This window comes from Corella eumyota, chromosome 5 (genome assembly GCF_963082875.1).
Source record: "Corella eumyota chromosome 5, kaCorEumy4.1, whole genome shotgun sequence".
In the NCBI taxonomy this organism is placed as follows: Eukaryota; Metazoa; Chordata; class Ascidiacea; order Phlebobranchia; family Corellidae; genus Corella; species Corella eumyota.
In genome coordinates this window covers 10,866,285-10,886,443 of record NC_137494.1, presented here as the reverse complement: position 1 = coordinate 10,886,443, position 20,159 = coordinate 10,866,285, and the positions used below count along the sequence as shown (strand labels likewise).

General features: G+C 28.8%; 2 protein-coding genes across 2 annotated transcripts; one reads left to right on the top strand and one right to left on the bottom strand.

The window, feature by feature from the left end:
• The first annotated feature begins 40 nt into the window (after window positions 1-40).
• Window positions 41-9,250, top strand: LOC145753478 (receptor-type tyrosine-protein phosphatase delta-like). Its single transcript, XM_082569887.1, has 29 exons — window positions 41-72; window positions 274-379; window positions 469-617; window positions 727-886; window positions 1,137-1,274; window positions 1,397-1,558; window positions 1,959-2,097; window positions 2,173-2,251; window positions 2,362-2,538; window positions 2,880-3,099; window positions 3,209-3,302; window positions 3,401-3,523; window positions 3,636-3,904; window positions 4,203-4,293; window positions 4,401-4,507; window positions 4,619-4,764; window positions 4,895-4,982; window positions 5,094-5,170; window positions 5,381-5,515; window positions 5,593-5,721; window positions 6,185-6,327; window positions 6,670-6,805; window positions 6,873-6,976; window positions 7,167-7,306; window positions 7,381-7,454; window positions 7,546-7,662; window positions 7,922-8,062; window positions 8,247-8,407; window positions 8,854-9,250. The coding sequence occupies exons 2-29, from the start codon at window positions 295-297 to the stop codon at window positions 9,062-9,064; spliced, it is 3,795 nt and encodes a 1,264-aa protein (XP_082426013.1). The 5' UTR covers window positions 41-72; window positions 274-294; the 3' UTR covers window positions 9,065-9,250.
• A 2,331-nt stretch (window positions 9,251-11,581) lies between these two features.
• LOC145753477 (atrial natriuretic peptide receptor 1-like) lies at window positions 11,582-19,814 on the bottom strand. Its single transcript, XM_082569886.1, has 14 exons — window positions 19,715-19,814; window positions 19,092-19,164; window positions 18,890-18,995; window positions 17,949-18,119; window positions 17,499-17,644; window positions 17,006-17,205; window positions 16,681-16,836; window positions 16,293-16,476; window positions 16,038-16,209; window positions 13,620-13,781; window positions 13,282-13,409; window positions 12,759-12,904; window positions 12,511-12,605; window positions 11,582-12,079 (listed from the first exon to the last, which is right to left on the bottom strand). Exons 1-14 carry the CDS (start codon window positions 19,812-19,814, stop codon window positions 11,582-11,584), a joined length of 2,337 nt encoding a protein of 778 aa, XP_082426012.1.
• Between the last annotated feature and the right edge of the window lie 345 nt (window positions 19,815-20,159).

Here is a 20,159-nt window from a genome sequence, read left to right as displayed (position 1 = left end):
TCAAGTGGTTCAAGTATTTATCAAACAATAAAAACTGGTGTCAATGCTAGAAGTAGACTTATTCTAACTAATGTAAGTTATAACTCAATTATTTTTTGAACAACTTTTATTTTTATTTGTCTTTAAAATAAAAAAGCTTGATTTTTGTGATAAATATTAATGATCTTTTCCATATGTTTAATTGTAAGGTAATTGCGATCACATTTACTCGTGGTATTTCTCAAATCTTACAAACAATATTATATTTTAAAATTTGTTTTAAATTGTTTTAAGGCGAGATTTGAGGACCAAGGTATGGTTGGCTGTGTTGCTTACAACCTTGTTGGTCCTTTACAAGAAAAACGAACAGTTTTTCAAAACATCACAGTAACTGTAACAGGTAAACTTCCTTCAATTCAAATAATATAGTGTAATCTAATTTTCTGTTGTAGTTGATAATTGGAATTTAGTTTTTAATTATCTTTTTAGGAATTCCTGAAATTGTTTCAACTGAGCATTTAGATTTACCATCAAACAATAATGTCAATTTCGAATGCTTATTTGATGGAAATCCACTTCCTAACTTGCAATGGACTTACTCTAATGGAGACCCCTTACCACAAACAAGTCAATTTAAGGTGTCTGGGATGAAAGTATAGTAACATAAATTTTACATTTAAATTTTAAACTTACATATTATGGAATGTTAAATAATGTGTAATATCTAACACTTTAATTTTAAACCAGGTTAGTGCTCTTAATCAGATTACAGCATACAGAGTTTCATTAAAGCTTGTTGTTTATGGAACAACATGCAGGGATGTCAGTTTGTTAAGTTACAGATGTCAAGCTTCTAATTCACTTTCAGCAACTCCTGTTTTAAGTCAACCATTTGTGGTCAACATAAGTAAAGATTTTTTTTTTAAACTTTACATTAGCAATTTTTATAAATTTTGTTAATTTTTAATAAGTTTTTAGGTTTTATAATTTAATAAATATTTTAGAACAAAAAATTTACTGAATTAACAAAATTATATATTATATATTTGTTCATACTTGTCTAAAAAGTTTTTTGTGCTTGTCTACAAAATATTAACACAAAATGTAAGTTTAAAAAAGTAACCTCCTGAATGTTTTGTTTATTTAATAAATTTAAGATCGAACTTTTTGGAGATATTCTGATGTCTCAAGAACTTGCTTAGAAGCAAAATCTTATTGTGCAGGAAAAGGAGGTTCATTAATTGTGTTTCCAAATCAAGAAGTCATGTCTAAAATTAATGAAAAATCAATTGTCTGTAAGTTGTGACTCATTTTAAACAAAAATGAGTGACTCTAGTTTAATTATAATTTATATAATTTACAACTTTACTTACTAATTATTCTGTGTCTTGAAGTCGTGTTTATTCTATTTTAACAGCAAGATCTTATTGGATATCATCTCAGACACTTGAATATTTTGAAAGTTGGTCACAATCGGACACAACCAGAATGCCCAATCCTGATGGTTGCATTCTAGTTTCAAAAAGCAGTGATGTTTGGTCAACTACTCAAACATCACCTGCTGCATCATTATGTGATGGTAAGTGTATTTGGATCGAAAAACAGTTTAGTCAAAACTTGTTCTAAAAAAAATGGCTTTACTTTATAAATTCTTTGGATTAATTTTTGTCGCTTTTATGCTGTAACACCCTTGGGTAAAGTGCTGTAAATAGTGGGAATTTTACCTGAGCTTTTAAAAGGTTAATTCTAGGTTTTAAGTTAAGCAATTACATTCATTAAAATTCTAAAACGATATGATCAACTTAAGATTGAATCAGGGTAACAAATATTATTTAACGTTCAGGCCTTCTCACATAGTAAGCATACTAAAAATAATTCACTGTTATTAAAATATTAGCATTACAAAAAACTATATCATATACAAAAACTGAAATTACTACTGAAATTAATTAGTATTTTTAAGTGTTTACTATTTTCAGTGCGAGTTTTATTACAACCAAGTATCACAATTAACACTGATGTTTGTGATGGAAAAAGGGCAACCATTTCTTGGAACACTTTACCAGGAACTTCCTCACTTAATTACCAATTTGTATATTTTACTTCTCAAAATACCAGGTTTGTACATCCTGTTTAATTTTTTCTTAATTTAGAAAACATTTATTTTAACCATTTTTCTTGTTTGTTTAACAGAGAAAATGTAACCATACCTAGGGGGGAGTTAACATATGATATTGATAACTTATTGCCAAGAACATTATATCGAGTACAGGTAGTTCTTTGTTTTTATATCTTTAATTGTAAATACTAAAAAATAAATTGGAATTTGAAATGTTTAAAAATAAAAAAATATAAGTTTTTAAAAGAGTTTTTTTTATTAAGGTTATACCTTCATATGTTGGTTGCAACATAATCGTTCCTTTGAGGCAATCCACACTTTTTAATACAACCAGAGGAAATTTATCTGCTCCTGTTCATGTACAAATAAGAAAAAATAATGAAATGTGTTCTGTAAGTTGGGAGGATTTTAACACACAAACTGAAATAGAAGCATTCAGGGTAAAATTTATTGATGGAAATGTTTACATTTTCTTGCTATTTTTTATGAAATTTTTGTTTTCTTGAGTTTTCTAAAAACAGACACAAACATGGTAGAGCTTTATGTTATTCTTTTAAAATAAGTTTAATACTTTAAATGGATTTAAAAGTTTTTGCATTAAAATCAACTATTTAAATTTAAATCAAACTGAAAAAATTAAAAGTTTTTGTTTGATGTTTAAGGAGTACAATCTTCTAAAATATATTAATTATTTAAAGTGATTGTAACAAACTTATATGTTTTTGTAAAATTTTTTTGTTAATCGGTTTATCTTATTGTAAAATTAAGATAAAATGTGCAGGTAAGATACACTGCAGTTGCAAGACAAAATCAAAACAAATTTGAACCTGAAGTGAACTTTATTCAATTGAAAGCAACAACTGACCAATTTGTAATTCCTTTCTTGAAACCCAACTCTGAATATCAGATTATGGTTGGTGCTGTGGCAAGTTTTCCGTGTGAGAATAAAAAAAATGTGGTTTGGTCAAATGAAACTACTGGATGTTTGACTTCACCTTCTGGTATTTAACTAACATGTTTTGCCTTTTTAATTGTTGATAAAATGTAATCACATTAAGTTAACTTTGGCATTTTTAAGATTTAGTAAGTGAAATTTAACTTTTTTAACAGCACCTGACATGATTCCACTGTCACCTGCGGTTAATACAAACAACCAAATTGAAATTTCTTTGATTCCAGCAAATGAAAGAAATGGTTTAATCAGGTTGTTCATATTTGTTCATTTTTGTTATTTTTTTGTTTTTAATTAATTTATAAACCTAATACAACCTAATTTAAACAATATGTTTTTAATGTTTGTAGTTGCTATTTTATTGTTGTACAAAAAGTGGCAAATAATTCTGATATCAGTGTAGAAAATGACATTAATCTTATACAACAAACTTATAGTGATGTTGGCAGAAAATACATTGCCTTTGCCACCAAGTAATTTTATATTATTAAATATTTTGTTTAACTTCAAAATAAAATAATTTAAACTAATAATTAAAACAAATTTATTTAAACCTTACACTAATTTAAATTAAATTATTTTAAGTTTAACTGCGCCTTTGAGTTTGATGTTGGGTGATAGTAGATTAACATGTTGTGATATTAGTGGAAATCAAATAGAAACTTGTTCTATTGAAAACTCTTTACGTAAACGTCGAGCAGCTAGTTTAATTATACAAGGTCAAAACCGAGTGTTAGAACCAAATGTAGAGTACCAGTATTACATTTTAACTGCAACACCGGATTCTGATAGCCTGAATGTAATTTACTCAGCAAGTTCTGTGTCTACCAGATTTACACTGGGTCAAATGTCAGGTTAACTTTTTTAAAACAACTTTAATCTAAATTAATTTTCGAACTTAGATGCCATATCATTAAATGACCTAAATTTATTAGTTTCGGTTGCATATTTTATTTTAAATAGGTGTAATTTTTATAACATCAATTGTTGGTAATCTTTATTAAAATGTTATTACTGGTAAGACTATAAATAATATATGATACCAACATCCAAATTGCTTAAAGTTTTTTTACTTGCCCAATATTTTTATAACATTTTTATTTTGTATAAAACAAACTAGAATATCTAAGTATTGCAACTTGTTTTTTATAGGTAAACGCTTAAATAGTGGTCTTATTATTGGAATTGTTGTTGTTATCATTGTTTTGGTTATAATTGCAAGTGTTATTATATATAAAAAAAGGTAATAATAAAACACTTTCTTTGCAAATACTATAAAAAATGTCTGTAAAATAATTTTTAATTTTTCTAGTAAATTAAATTTTAAATTCAATTTAATATATTCTACAGACAGGCTCACCCTGTAGTCCAAAGTCGAAAAATTAATAAACCAATTGAACACACAATTATTGGTGATCCATCTTCAATTGTTAACCAATCACTACATAGCCCAGCAGGTAGTTTAAACATTACAATAATTTGTTTGTTTTTTTAAATATATAAAAAAAAAAAATTTTAAATATATTTCTTGTTAATCAAATTTTTATAAACAATTTCAATTTTTATAGATCAAAGCGGACAAGTTATTGAAATGGATTATGTCAACATTTCCACTGGTTTATTTTCCAAGTTTAATATCTTGACTGGAAATTTTCTATCTCTTTACCAGTACAAGTCTGATAAAAATAACCTAATATTTCGGGAAGAATTTCATGTACACTTTTTATTTAATATTATATGTTCAGCATAGTTTTTTGTATAAAAACTTTAATAATATTTTTGAGTATACATACTATTACTTTTTTGATCCTTTTTTAACAATTTTTGTTGTTTTTTGGAACAAGTCGCCAAACATTGGAACAACCCCTTCAACTTCTCAAACAAATCTTCAACCACATAGTTCAAAATCTGTATATGCAAACACTTTACATGGTACGTAAAACAAGAAAATATTTTATAAATTTATTAATACTAATAAATATTTTCAAATTTGTAGTATATAAATAACTTATTTATATTTTGTAAAATTGTTGGTATTCAAAGGTGAAGCAACAAAACCTGGTTTGGAAAAGTCTTTGAATGATACGCAAGATGGTTTATTTAACTTTTCATTTGTGGATGTAAGGATAACTAAAATTTAGTCTATTTTTTGTTGTTTTTTGTCAATTTTGTAGTATTTCAATTCTAAAGTTAGAAAAAATAATTAAATTTCGAAGAACTCATTTTAAAATTAAATTTTTTATCTAGCATTTTTAAAATGAAAATTTAACTGTTTTTTATTTTTAAACTGTTTAAATAAAATTAGCTTAGTCTTTAGTTGACTTTTTTAGGGATTTTCAAAAAAGAAAAAGTTCATTGCTGCTCAAGGACCAACATTCTCAAATGTTAATGAATTCTGGAGATTAATTCAAGATAATCACTGCACCGTTATCGTCATGCTAACATTGGTGGAAAAAAATGGCTTGGTATGCATATAAAAAAAATGGTTAATGATATCATATATTCTTGGGTTTTTGTCTGTTTTTTTATTTATTTTTTTTAGAAAATTTGTGAAAAATACTGGCCTGACCAGGAAGACAAAAAACTTTTTGGAAATATTTTGGTTGAAAATGTTGAAGAAGTTGAAAGTGGAGAATATTTGCGCAGAAGTTTGGTCACGGAAGTTGAAAATGTAAAAAAACAAATAATTTCATGAATATTTTTTTTTAATTTAAAGATACTTGTTTTATTAATATAATGATTTTAAAACATATTGTTATCTTTGATTTAAAAACATATTGTTATCCTCTTTGTTATAAATCTTATTTTTCAGGGTCTTATAAGCCCTATAACTTAAGTAATATTAACTTTTAATCTAGTAAATTTAAATTTATGAGTTTTAGTATGTAGTTCATTACGATGTATTGCCACAAGGAAAATTTTTTCATGAATAAATCATTACTTATTCCAAAAATTAAAATATCACAAATGATCTTTTTATTTGTTAAATAAGTCTAGTCATTTTTGTTATACATTCTAAAGATATACTTTTTATAAGCAATTATTTTTTTACTTTAGGGAAGAAAATAAAAAAATCATTTTCTATGTTCAATAATAATATAATTTTTTAACAACCTTTTATTTATCGATTTTAGGAGGTTCTTAGAATCCAACAGTTTCAATATCTATCAGAATCACACAGTCCCATTCCAATAACTACAACATCATTGTTACAACTTTATGATATTGTCAAGTTGACTGCCAAGAATAATGTTAACCCTATCATGGTACATTGCAGGTAATATTCTATGTTTATTTTTTTAGAAGGTAGTAGTAAATTTACTGTAAGATTTTAATTTAACTTAATTGCAAATTACTGTAAACATTTTAAATATTACTGACAAATATAAAACAAAAACATTAGTTTTCTTGGTTTATTTGTACAAACAAAAGATTTAATGATATCACATCGCAACAAAAATTGCTGGGCCAGGTTATAATTTTGTAAATTAACTTCAAAAGTCAAAATTGAATGCATGAGTTAACTTTTTTATTTAAATATTAAAATATTAACTGTTTGGTAAAAAAGATTTTTATACTTAGTACATTTATTTATATACAATTTTTTTTCTTATTTTAGTACTGGGTTAGGTAGAACTGGAATTTTTATAGCTTTGGATATTTTAAGTGACCAAATAAAAAGTGGGGAAGTTGTTAATGTGTTGAAATGTGTTCATGATATGAGAATAAATAGATCTGAGATGATTCAAGGAGTAGTAAGTATCTTATTTTACCAAACTTTTTTTTAAATATAAACATTTTAATTTAATTTGTTTTTTCTAGGATGAATATATTTTTATCCATAAACTTTTAGCCGAAATTCTTGAATTTGGTAACACTAATGTTGATAGTGTTCAGTTTTTAGGATATGCAGAATCTCTAAAAAAGTAAGTTTAAAATATTAAACTTGTTTTTTATTAAATTTTGATTGTACTAATGTTATGTTAATTTAATTTTAATTGTATTGGACAAGCTATATTTTAAACTGTGAAATTTATACCTGCTAATTAAAATTCTTTTTTTTTATATCTTACTGCACCTGTTTAATGAAGTTAAATAAATTTACAATTTTTTTAGTGTAAATAACACAACAAATACTTCCGAAATGCATCGACAATTCAAAAATCTAAACTTGATTCCTCCGACTTTTACTGAACAAGAAGTTGGCAAAAAATCTTATGAAGAAAATGCTTACCTGACTTCTACCATTCAACCATGTAAGTTTTGTTAAAAAAAATAAAATAAAGAAAAACACACTTTAAATAATTGGGTAAACATAAATTGAATTTAGATGATCACAACTTGGCATTTGTAAGTAAGAATCAACAAGATGAAAAAGCATTTCTTAATGCATCTGTAATTCCGGTAAATTTGTTTAAATTTGTTTTTAATCAAGTTTTAATATCATACATCGAGAATTGATCAATACAAATGAAATATTTTTATTTTAATTAAGGCTTACAATGCTGGGTATTACTATATTACCGCACAAGATCCCTTACCTTCGAATATTCACTTGTTTTGGAGATGTGTGGCAGATAATGAGATTAAATGCATTGTCATGCTAGCTATGGTAAGCCTTATTTTGTTATGTATGTCATTGTTTTTTTCATTTTTAAAGTGCCTGTACCAGTTTCGTATGTCATTAACTATGTGTAATTGTTCGTTTATAATTCTGCAAAATGTAGGCTTATATGAATTACTAACACCTAATTTCAGCTTGTCGTGGCATGGATTTATTGGGTATAAAATCTTGCACTTCGGTTTAAACGCTTGAAAAAAAAAAACTTAAACTAATAAGTGTTTAAAATTGTCTTAATATTTTTGTAAAGGACGACTCGTCTTGTCCAAAATATTGGGCAAACGAAAATGAAACTAACTCTTTTGGTGACGTCACCGTGCATTGTATTAATTTAAATAAATATTCTGGTTACACTGAAAGATCATTGACGGTTTACTTTAAAACATCAGAGGTATATTATATACAAGTTAAATTATAAATCAATAAATAACAAGGATAATTTTTCACATTTATGTTTCATTCAAATTTTAACAGGTACCTGTACTAGCCCAATATTAAGTAATATATTTCTAACCTTGCATTTTTTCTATGGTGTCTTCTCTACGAAACGGATTTTTAAATGTTTTATATAATAGAAAAGCCACACTGTCAAACAAATAGTTTATACTGGTTGGATAAGTGATAATTCGCCTCCTGATACAAAAACCATTGTCGAGATTTTGTCCAAAGTTGGGAAATATTTTGACAATGCAGTTGAAGTTCGTGGCAAAAAATTTATAGCTTTGTTTCATTGCATGTAAGTATATCAAAATGTATTTACAAAGGTTTATTTAAAAATGGAATACTATTTTATTAACAAGAACAGTACCAATTTTAATTTTTAGCTAGATGTATTTTATCTTTTTTATTTTTATTTTTTTTTCTTGTTTCAATGCATTGGTACGTATTGTGGTAGTTAGAACACTTTGCTATACATTTTAAGATTATTTGTTTATTTTTCACTGTGTCCATGTAGTTGCGCCTTTAAGTAAAGCGCCTAAACAGTACAAATTTCTACCAAACCCATAACCAAACGGCATCTTATTTTTTTGAAATAATTAATACTGCATCTTGCGACTGGATTGGGATATGTTATCCTAGTTTACGCCCGTTAAACCGGCCTTCTTACATCAAGGTTAAAAATACACAAAAATAAAAAAGTCACAAAAAATAAGCAAAGTTAACAACAGTTCTTTATTTAAGAGATGGCTCGGACAGAAGCGGTGCTGTTTGTGCCATTGCCAACTTAATTGATCGTTTAAAAAATGAGAACAAGGTCGACGTGTTTCGGTCGGTAAAGGATTTGCGCGACCTCAGGCCTGGAATGGTTTATAGATTTGGCCATTTTCGTTTTTGTTACGAAGCTGTCTGTGAATTTATTCAAACCATTAGCCTGTATATTGATTTTAATTAGAAGGTCAAGTTTTAATGTTGTTCAAAGCCTCCGTTTTATTGGAAATATTTATTTTTTATATAACATTTACTAGTAAAACTTTATAATTCCGTTGATTAACTCGTTTTTGTGAATCACGTATGTTGTCCGGCTTTTTAGACAACAACGTGCGGTTTACCATAGAAGAGAATTCTCTCAAACCGTAATCCCGACGAGAGAATTTAGGAGAGTCGTTAGTGTAATTATGTTTTGTGTCAAATTTGTATGTGTTCTTTCTACTTGTAAAAGTGTAACTATGTAACATAAAATGCAATAAAGCACATACATCTGGTATGAATTACTACATTTTAGGTAATATAGTTAAATTTAACAGTTATAAGTTGATTAAGCTTCAAATTTGGCGGTACGCTCGTTGTTAATTAGCAGTCGTCATACAAGACCTATTGTTTTAAGTTCGCGACTTTACTGAACACTGACGGTTGTTTTACCACTGCAGACATCATCTAAGTCTTTAAATATATATGCCCTTTACCCCAACCCTATCTAAGTTTGCTGTTAATTAGCCGACATGCCCAAAACGAAGAGAAAACAACGTTCCGTTCACCATAGCAAAGAATTCTGGCAAACCGTTTTTTATAGGTAAAAATTCTCTTGTGACGAGAGAATTTAAAAGAGCTGTAGTGTAATTATGTTTTGTTTAGAACCGAACAATATACGTTACCCCTTTTTATTTATACATTTACTTTTCTGGATGCCTTCCCGCGTTTTTACAACTGTGTTATAAAAAAAGAATTGTAACAAAATAGTATTTTTTAAACTTTTTTGAAACTCTGTGCAAAACGGTTGCAGCTTCCTACCTAATTTCAAAAATTGTGACGCTATTTAATGTTAGTTAAGATATTGGATAAACTATAAAACAATGATTTTGTTAAAAGGGTTTTTGTATATTTTTGATGGTTAATTGATTTTTTGAGTAGACTTTAGTTTTAATTTAAAAAATGTGTTTTACGTTTATTGGTTAAGGTTGATTTTTTAATAGTTATTTTAACTGTCTATGTTGGCTTGACAAGATAGTTTAATATGTTTAACGGCAAAAATGTTTAAAATCATAATATATCATTTAACTTCAAGCGGTGAATTAAAAAATACATTATTGTGATAAACAATCATTATTAACAGTTTTGCTAGCTGCGGTTTTTACTAGCTGCTTTGATATTTATGCTTGCTGTTAAATACGAAATTTGTGTAATTAAATTAGCAGGAACGGTTTACTTAATTGGGTTAAGGAAACATCAACTATATTTTAAAAAAACGTATCCTAATTATTAAACTATGCAACCTTGTTTTAAAATTCTTACTTTTTTGTAAAATTATTTCTTCAGTCGACTAAGTTAGTTGTGTGGATTTTTTTATTTTTTGTATATGTTGGAAACTCCTTTTTTGGCAACACTAGAATGATTTAAATTTTCTGTTTTGTTTTTTTTTCACGTGTTGGTGTTTATCAGTACTGAAGGAAAGTTTAGGATTCTAAACCTTTAGCTAACCACTTTTAAAATAGTTTCATTTAAGTTGGGGTAAGTCTATTTTGTGTCTTTAAAATATTTTTATATTAAATAAGGTATATAATGTTATTTGTAAAATTATAACTATGTAAGAACATATCTGCAAAGTTAAAACAGCTAACGTTTATGTCTGCCCAGATTAAACAACGCACGGCCGAATCCCACTTGATCCACGTTACGAAACTTAATATTTTATGGATAAACGGATCAAACTCATCGAATGGATCGAGTTATATTAAATGAATTAAAATGAATTAAAAATAAATATAACATAATTGATATGTATTATTTTTTTTTTGTTAAATTAAACCTTTACTCCAGCCCTTATCTATTCAGATTACCCATTAACACATGCGGTCCATTCGATTCTTCGATCCATTTAATAATCAGTTGCGATGATTATTAAATGGATCGAAGAATCGAATTCAGTTCATTATACAGCGCTATGTTTAAAAACTAGTTTATTATTCTGCACCAGATTTAAAATCTAGTTCATTATTCAGCACCATATTTAAAATCAACATTATTATTTAACCCCAGATTCAAATCTAGTTTATTTATTAGCCCCAAATTTAAAATTCCTATTGGGTAAAAAGGTCTCTGTAACTCCTTTGTCCAGATCTTTGTTTCCGGTGACGAATAATGAACTGGGAACCAGAGTGTCTAACTACTAACTCACAACAAACGTATTGTCTGATTTAAAATACAATTAAACTTGTAGCTCACCAATTAAGCTATATTATCCTAAACTGTAAATATATTCACTCGCTGTTTATTATTAACGGCATGTTATGTTAAACAGTTTTATTTTAGCAAGTAAAATAAACTTAAAAAAATATGGAAACTTCTTTATCCTACGGTCCTTGCTAATTCTCTCTTTTACTTTACGGTTCTAATTCTTTTGTAAATGTGGGCCTGCTAGTGGTACAATACTTAAACAATATTTATAAAAAATAATTTATTTAAAACACACACATTAGGAACTTTCTGCATACGAATCATTATCAAAAGCCATTGACACCCCACTATCCCTTCCCCTGTTTAACCCCTCCGTTGTAAAATCACAATTCGAATTCAGTTTGTCTATTTCTATGTTGCACGAGTTTTCTTCTAAGGGTTGCAACGGTGAATCCCCGAAGGTGATACTGGGTTGTTTTACTGTCCCTAATCTGCGCTGTTTGCTGGTATTTGTTAAAATTGAGGTTCTGTATCGAGGCACTTTGTCTGGTATTCTGCGCCGTTCGTAAATACTCGCATTTGTCTTTTTGCTTTCGTCGCTATACGTAAAAACGTCCGAACAGCCGGTGACGTCATCAAGGGTCATGTCATCAATAACAAGCGCGGTCTCTGATGATGTGCTGAATTGGGTGGTGAAGGATTGTCGTGGGTGAACTCTCGAGTAATCTCTAAACTGGTCGTCCGAGTCGGAATCGAGTTCACCCACTAACCAATACGTTTCCCAACTACCCAAACCCTGAAAAAAAATGACGAATTTGAACCGACTAAGTTTTTTTTTGAAAATATCTTTATCCTCGATGTGGAAAGATCGGTTGTGCGACCTAAACATAGAGTAACATCAGTTACTTCGACCCAGTCTCGAGTTGATTTTAGCGGTTTGGTATATTATATAGATTATAATTGCCCGATAATTGTTCTGCTGATGAAATGCTGACTCAGCAGGAGTTCATACCGTTTTATAGCGCCTTACTCAGGTGCGGTACAGCATGAGAGCAGTGGGAATTGACCCACGATCTCATGTTGGTGTAGCAAGTGTTCTTACCACTACACCACGCCGGTAAGTTGATTGGCTTAATCTGTGTTTATTTAATAAGCTTTATAAGTATTTGTATACGATACTTCAATTGTTTATAACAAATCAGCTGTATTTGGGCCCCATTGATATACCTTCAGTGTTATAACTTCTATTCGCTTTTCGAGCTGAAAAGTTCCAAATTCTTCCAATATTTCTTTAGTGTGGGGTGATACGTGAATTTTTAACTCTTCAAGTAAAAAAAATTAAATCGAGCAAACAAATCAACAGGTTTTAAATTTTTTTTATATTAAATTTACCGATTTATTAATAGAATTTTTTATTTTCTAAATTGGTAAGTAAAATTAACTTTGGTTAAGGTTGTTTTGCTAAAATTATTTACCTTTTCCGTGTTGTTCCATTCGAGCAGCAGTATTAACTGTATCACCATATAAACAATATCTTGGCATCTTTAACCCTACAACACCGGCCACTACAGGTCCTGTGTGAATGCCAACTCGTAACTTTAACTTTTCATTTGGCATGTGTCTAAATATTTGGTTTTAAGTATAACTAGTTGTACGCAATAATTTTGGTTTAGGTAGTTTAGGTATTTGTAATGCAAAAAAAAGCAGCGTGGTGTAGTGGTAAGAACACTTGCTACACCACCATGAGGTCGTGGGTTTAATCTTCACTGATCTCATGCTTTAGCGTCCTTGAGTAAGGCGCTATAAACGGTAAGAACTCCTGCTGAGCCAGCACTTAATCAGCAGCATAATTACTGGGCAATTATAATCTATAATATCCCAAACTGCCACAGACAACTCGAGACTGGTTCAGAGTAACTGATGTTACTCTATATTTAAGCCGCGCATTCGACTTTTCCACATCGAGGATAAAGACATATACAAAAAAAATCAACTTACGCGATTTTAAAATTTGAAACACTTTCCCTTAGTGACAAAGCCATTCTCGCAATTTCACTCGCATGGTGATTGTGGTTACGCACAGGCAGCCCTGATACCACCATATAAGCGTCACCAATAGTTTCCACCTGTAGCATAAGGTAATTTTTACGTTTACCATTTAATTACCTGTTCCAACAATGACGTAACTAAATTACGTCATTGTTTATTTATTATAAGGGAACTATGGAAAAACGGGCAAAAATGAAATCCCAAAAATTTTAAAGAAACATGTTGTAACAAAATAAGTTAGTAACGTCGTACGAAAGACAACAGTGACGTCATTAACAGAACCTCACTTTATAAACGTCGAACTCATCGATAATTTGATCAAACATGGTGTAAAGCTCATTTAACATTTGAACGATATCTAGAGGTTGGCTGTCGTGACAGATGGCAGAGAATCCAACAATATCGCTGAAGTAAACCGTCACGCTGTCGTAACTCTCCGGCATCACTTCCTACGTAAGAATGACGTCATTAATGCGTGCAATAGTGACATTACAATTGAGATAAATATCAATATGGATGTTTATTTATAACTTTGGACACCAAAATACCCCTTTACTTTAATGGAGATTTACATAACTCCATAATTAAACAGTTGACTTCATATTAAAGTTGATGTCATATTTTAAAATATATGAACAAAACGTCATAGTATGACGTCATGATACATTCAAAATTAAAGTAATAATGTATTTGAATAAACCACAAGGTTACATTGGTTTAATAATGGATACCAACTACCATTTTAAACGTATAACTCTTCCCATTACAAACTTAAAATAACGTAACGAGCATGATGACGTTTATTATGGACTAATGACGTCTTAAATTTAAGAATTTAAAATAAAACATTTGATTTTTACTTTTTTATATTAAAATTCCTATGACGTTATGTTTACATTTTTATATAAATAAAACTCAAAGAATTCGGTAATAGTTAACTTGTTCTATTTATGTAAAAACATTTAATTATTATTACAACTGCGTAACTATTGATATTTTTGACGTCATTATTCGATCTAATTTTATAATTATGTTATGCGACCATGTTCAAAAATTCACTTCGGAATATTTTTTAAATTTTTGCGAAATTTTTTTTTTAGTTTTAAATCCTGAGAATTTGTAATTTATTTTTAAATATTCGACCTCATGACATAATGTTGAACAAAGTAAAACAGGATGTGAGGCACTTGTATCTTTTTTATCAACAATCTTAGACTTAAAATGATTAACTCAAGTGCTAATATCTTTTTAAGTATGTAATTGATTAAGAAAATTATAAACGTGTTTTAAATGTTGTTTAAAAATTACGGAAACCGAAATAAATAGTTGCAATTTAAAACTGCTTACTTATTATTTATTTCTATTATAATTTTCTTGTTGGCATAAAAAAATGTAATATTAATAATTTAGTTTAATATTTTTCATTGTTAAACAAAATTTGTTTGTTTTTAGATCTTATTGACACGATATAAAATAAACTTATAGAGTTGGTTCGGTCGCAGAGTTTCTTTTTTAATTATTTTGGAAAAAAGTTAGAATTTTTCAAATACAGCCTACCTAATTAAAAATTCTTTAAAAAGTAAAAAAATGTCTTATATAATACGGCTAAATATTGCTTTTTATGTTAAGTTTGTTTTCTGCAAAAAAAAAAAAAGTACAACAAACGGCTCAGAGAGGACAAAATAGGGTCATTTTCCTATGTCTGCCAGCATATGATCTTACGACGATGACGTCGTGCGTCACGTGACTCGCGATAGTTGGGACTTTCCCTATTTACAACATTTACCATCAAATCCCGATATCTCAAAAACTACTTGACAAATTTTTAAGATAAGAGTATCCTCGTGCAAGTTGGCAAAATTCCAAAATAATTAAAAAAGAAACTCTGCGACCGAACCATCTCTTTAACAAATAAATTTAAATATTTTTTTTTTTACAAAATTAATTTCACCACTCTCTTAAAAGATATATTGAACTTAGTATTGACTTATTTGGCCAATATGTATCGTTCTGTAACCTTGTTTAACTTTAGGCACTTCAGTTTTTGTTTGCAAAAAACTCTATCGTATATTTATTTCGATTTCTGAGGTAAAATTATAGATAACTGGAATTGTGTTAATAATTGATAGATGCGCTATAGTAATCTTATTATCGGTATCAAGTTTCTAGTATAATTTGTTTTGTTAAAATAAGTTTGGATAAAAGTTTAAAAAAAATATTACGTTGTGCGTTTTAAGCGTTAGACTAGATTTAGTCACATTTTTTCCCGCAAAAATCTAATGGTAAAGATATCGTTTTTAAATTGAACCTGCAACTTAAATAAAGTATACAAGTACATTTCTTCAACCAACTAAAATATTAACTTTGTAAATGATTATTTTCTTTCGCCAGAACGCGTCATTATATTGACAATGTGACATTTATTTGTCAACTCTAGCTCACCCAAGAGCACCTTTTTTAATAAATGTCTTTCTTAAATTTTAGAAAAACGTTAGTTTAATTTTGGTAAAATGTCGGTTTTGAATTTTAATTTTTTTTTTAAATGTCAATGTGATTAAGTTGGCGGATAGAGTTTAAAATAATGTAGCCTGGGATAGGATATGTAGCTTTAGATTTAATTTAGAAGCTTGAACAGTATTATTGTGACGCAATCCCAAATCGGAACATTTTGGTCAAAACACAATAAAAATAACAACATTTTATACCGTGTTCATTTTGAGTCGCTCCGCTACCGATCGCGGCAGCATTTGATACAACAACGAATCCGACTTTTCCTTTTCCGCACGATATTGCTCTGTTTTTTCCTCAACCTTTTCCTCGAGCCTGTTCGAATATTGTTGCAGTCTTTGAATTAAGCTATCGACCAACGTTGTGTCTCTGCAAAACAATGATACTTGTGACGTTATCTTAAAAAGTAAAATGCTTTTAATGACGTCATAATTTATTTTGTCATAATTTACCGTTGTAGTCCTGACGCCACTTGGTGGATTTCGTGAAATCCTGGTCGTTCTTTGTTGTTCTCCGACCAAGAGAGACGTAATACTTTTCGCCATTGTTGGTCGATTATGACGTCATCGTCGTCTTCTAGAGTCGGGCGAAATAACGCCTCACTGGTTTTGTGTGACGTCACGAAACTGATGATTTCTGTCGAAAATAAAATTACAAAGTTGCATAATGCCAGATAATTTACCTATCAATTTGTTTTGGACTTGGCAGGAGTTCGTACTATTTATACCACTCTACTTTAGAATGATAATTCGTGACAGCAGTGAGATTAAATATTTGCAAGACTGTTAAGTAGTTTACATATGTCATTGAATTTGATATTATACATACAAAAATTCCCACCTTCGGCGCTATAGTTGTCTTCTTTTCGATAAAAAGGACCTCTTTGATATAAAATTTCTTGCGCAATAATCGAAAAACTATAAACATCTCCTTCCTGCGTGCCGCACGGTGGCGTAATAACAGCTCGCAGCAATTCTGGTGCTGTCCACAACTTTCCTGAATTTATGTTAAATTGGATAAAACTATTGGGTTCGCATAAATACTAGACATGTTTAATTACTGTTTATAATATTAAAATTGCACACCCTATAATAAGTTGAAACTGTGAGAAATTGAGTTTCTTTAAGTTAATTTAAAAGTCAACTGGTTAGTAAAAAGTTCTTACTTTGATAGGAATCGTTCATAACGTGGGCAAGCGTGTTTTTGCGAACTTTGAGTCGCTGTCCAATCATCCCAAAATCTGTTAATTTTACCATAAATCTGCTGTCAATCAAACAATTCGATGGTTTTAGGTTACCATGGGAACCGATCGGGCTTCGGTGTAAATAAAGCATTCCTTTTACGATGTCGAATATTAAGGAATTTCTGTATTTAATGTTATAATCAGTTATTTTATTAATAAGTTACTAGAAAACTAATAAGTTTTATTCCAGGCGACTTGCATTTGTGTTACAAATTTAATTAAATTTGAAATTTTTCGTTAACGTTGTTTGATTTAGCTTAAACTTAAGTTATTGTAAAACCACATTTTTTAATTAAGTATAGAACCATATTGCTCCAGGGTCTTTTTTTTCACCCTTTTTGCAAGAAAATTTTTTTTTAATTTTTTTTTATCTGAAAAAAAGGTTAACCTTTTTGTAAAATTTTTTACAACTTACTTAAATACATCATCCCATTCGTCTTTGTCTTTTAATAAATCCCTTAGAGAACCTCTCGTACAATATTCAGTTAAAACTGTCACATGTTGTCCTGAGTGGTTGGCCCCATAAAATTTGCAAACGTGATCATGATTCAACATAAAAACCTAGAGAAACAATAGCTTAAACATATTAAAATAATTTTATTGTAAGATATATTTAAAAACCTAAAGAGTTGTTTAACCCCCAGAGCATTTTGACAAGCACAAAATAAACATGGTTTTAGAATATTCAGCGCATATTTTATCATGTGTGAATATAATTATAAATATTATCTAGGGTCAAACATATTATTAAACTTTTATGTGCAAAGTCCAAATTTGATATAAAATAGCCCAAGTATGTTAGCATAACTGTAATACATAAACGATACACAAAAAATGTTTATAGTTACAATTTAAAAAAAATTACTTGATCAAGATCGCCCAGTCTTGGTCGATCCAGGGAAAGTCTTCTTGCACGAAGTTGCTTGACAGCTACGATTTTTCCTTTAAAATACCCAACTGTTGTGAAAACATTTCGATGGCGTTTCTGAATGAGGTGGCGCTTTCCTGTGCTCATTATACTTTTTGTACTGAACTTCTGCAAAGTTTAAACAGAAATAAATAATTTAAAAAAAATTATTAAAATCTGAATTAAACAAGGTTGAAAAACATTTTTTTTTCAATAAAGAGGGTTAAATTAGAAAACTATTAAAAAGTCCCTTTTTTTATTAATATTTAATTTTAAAATAAAAAATTAAACCTAATTAATTATGTAATTGTCAATATTTCCCTTTGTCGGTATCTTATTGTTTTCTTTTAATCATTTTAATAACTTTCAATGGCGCCTTTTTATCTTTTGTAAACTTTATAAATTAGACAAAGTGGTTCTTTAAACTGACCGACACTAATTTGTTTTTAATTAAACTTCATTAAAATTTATTTTTAGTCGGGGAATTCTGTTTTAAAATTAGAAATACTATAAGGTGTTTTAAGCGAAATTTGGTGGTTGTAGTAATAGTATGTTTATATAGAAGTAAAAGTGATTTCTTGTTTATGTTACCGATTAAATTTAGCTTCCTAATTATATACATAAACACAAAATCTCTCCTATTATATAAATATATTATTACAACCATTTTTAAACTTTTTCTAAAAGTTATTGAAGGTAAACGGTGGTCGATTGCTCGTCCTACGAATTACATTTATTTGTTGTGATATAGTAGCAACTTGCAACCAATATTTGACCACGATAATTTACCTACTCACCATAAAATGTGTTTTTTTAAAGATCTTTAAATTGTACATATATGCATACACAAAACTTTATTGTTTGTAAATAAAGCCAACCATCTTATTTTTAAATTATACCTTTTGTGACATAACTGGTGTGTAGGGTTTATTTTTATCCCAGATAATATCTTCCCATTTAACTTTCCACATTGTTAATCTTTGATTTTGTTCGTGTTTGTACATTCTGTAACATAACAAAATATTTTATAGGGAAATTAAAAAAAAAAAGTGCGTTTTACTATTTATTGTAACTTCATAAGAAGTGTTACAATATGCTTACCTGTTTGAGGCAACGAGTAGAATAATGAGGATAATAATAATTGAACAAAGAACGGTTATGGTGATGTGGTATGCTAAACAATAACAAAATTTAATTTTTACTTCTGCATAAAAAGGAGAAAAAATTTTTCGTCGAAAGAGTATAATTTTATTTATAATTATTGGTCGAAGTTGTCAAGTGAAATGCAGTGGTCAACTTCCTAATTCTATAGCAGGCCATTTTCTTGTTATATTGCGGCCATGTTAAGATTTTTAATTACCTATTATTAGCAATATTGGCAAACTATGCTAGCTATTTAAACAGGCTTTAATACTAGGGTTAAACGTAAATCTCTGTTATTATTTTGTTGTATATTGGTTGTATGGTAAAGCGCAGATGCATCTGTTGAATAAGGTCTTTGTAAACGAATTATTTTAGATTCTTTTTTTTTTATTAAAAGTTGATAAATAAGAGTTGTGGGTTAAGCAAAAAAATAAATATTTGTAAATTTAAAAAAATAATAAAATAACTTTTCTTTTTCTAATTTAATAACGATGCAGTGCAAAATTAGTATATATAGTTTTATATTTAAAAGTTTAAAATTAATAACTTTAATTTATCAGGTTGAAAAAAAATTTGCCTACCTGTAGTGTTACATTGGCCGCATTTCGTGCAATCGCAAGGCGGAACAAATGAGGTAAATTCTCCGCCATTTTCAATCAAATACGCCGTGCTGGAGGCCATTAAAAACTTTAAATAAATTTAAATATTACCTTAAATGGAAACATTCAATTCTCAATTTTAAAATAATTGTAAGTTGTTTGTAATCAAGTGTTTGTGGTCTGGAGAGCTCAATGTTTTACAAACTGTTGGCCAATTAAAACATAAGTTATATTGCTATAAACTATGGTAATTACAGGTTAAAAAGCGCTTGATACACGTTATAAATAAACTCGAAAATATTTCAATTCGACCTTTATAATTTGGCGTTTTAAATTAAACGTCTTTTCGCCATATGAGGGATTTTTTAAAGTTTGCACTTGTTAAAATTTGATAAGAATAATTCCTAGAAGTTAAAGTCGCAAAATG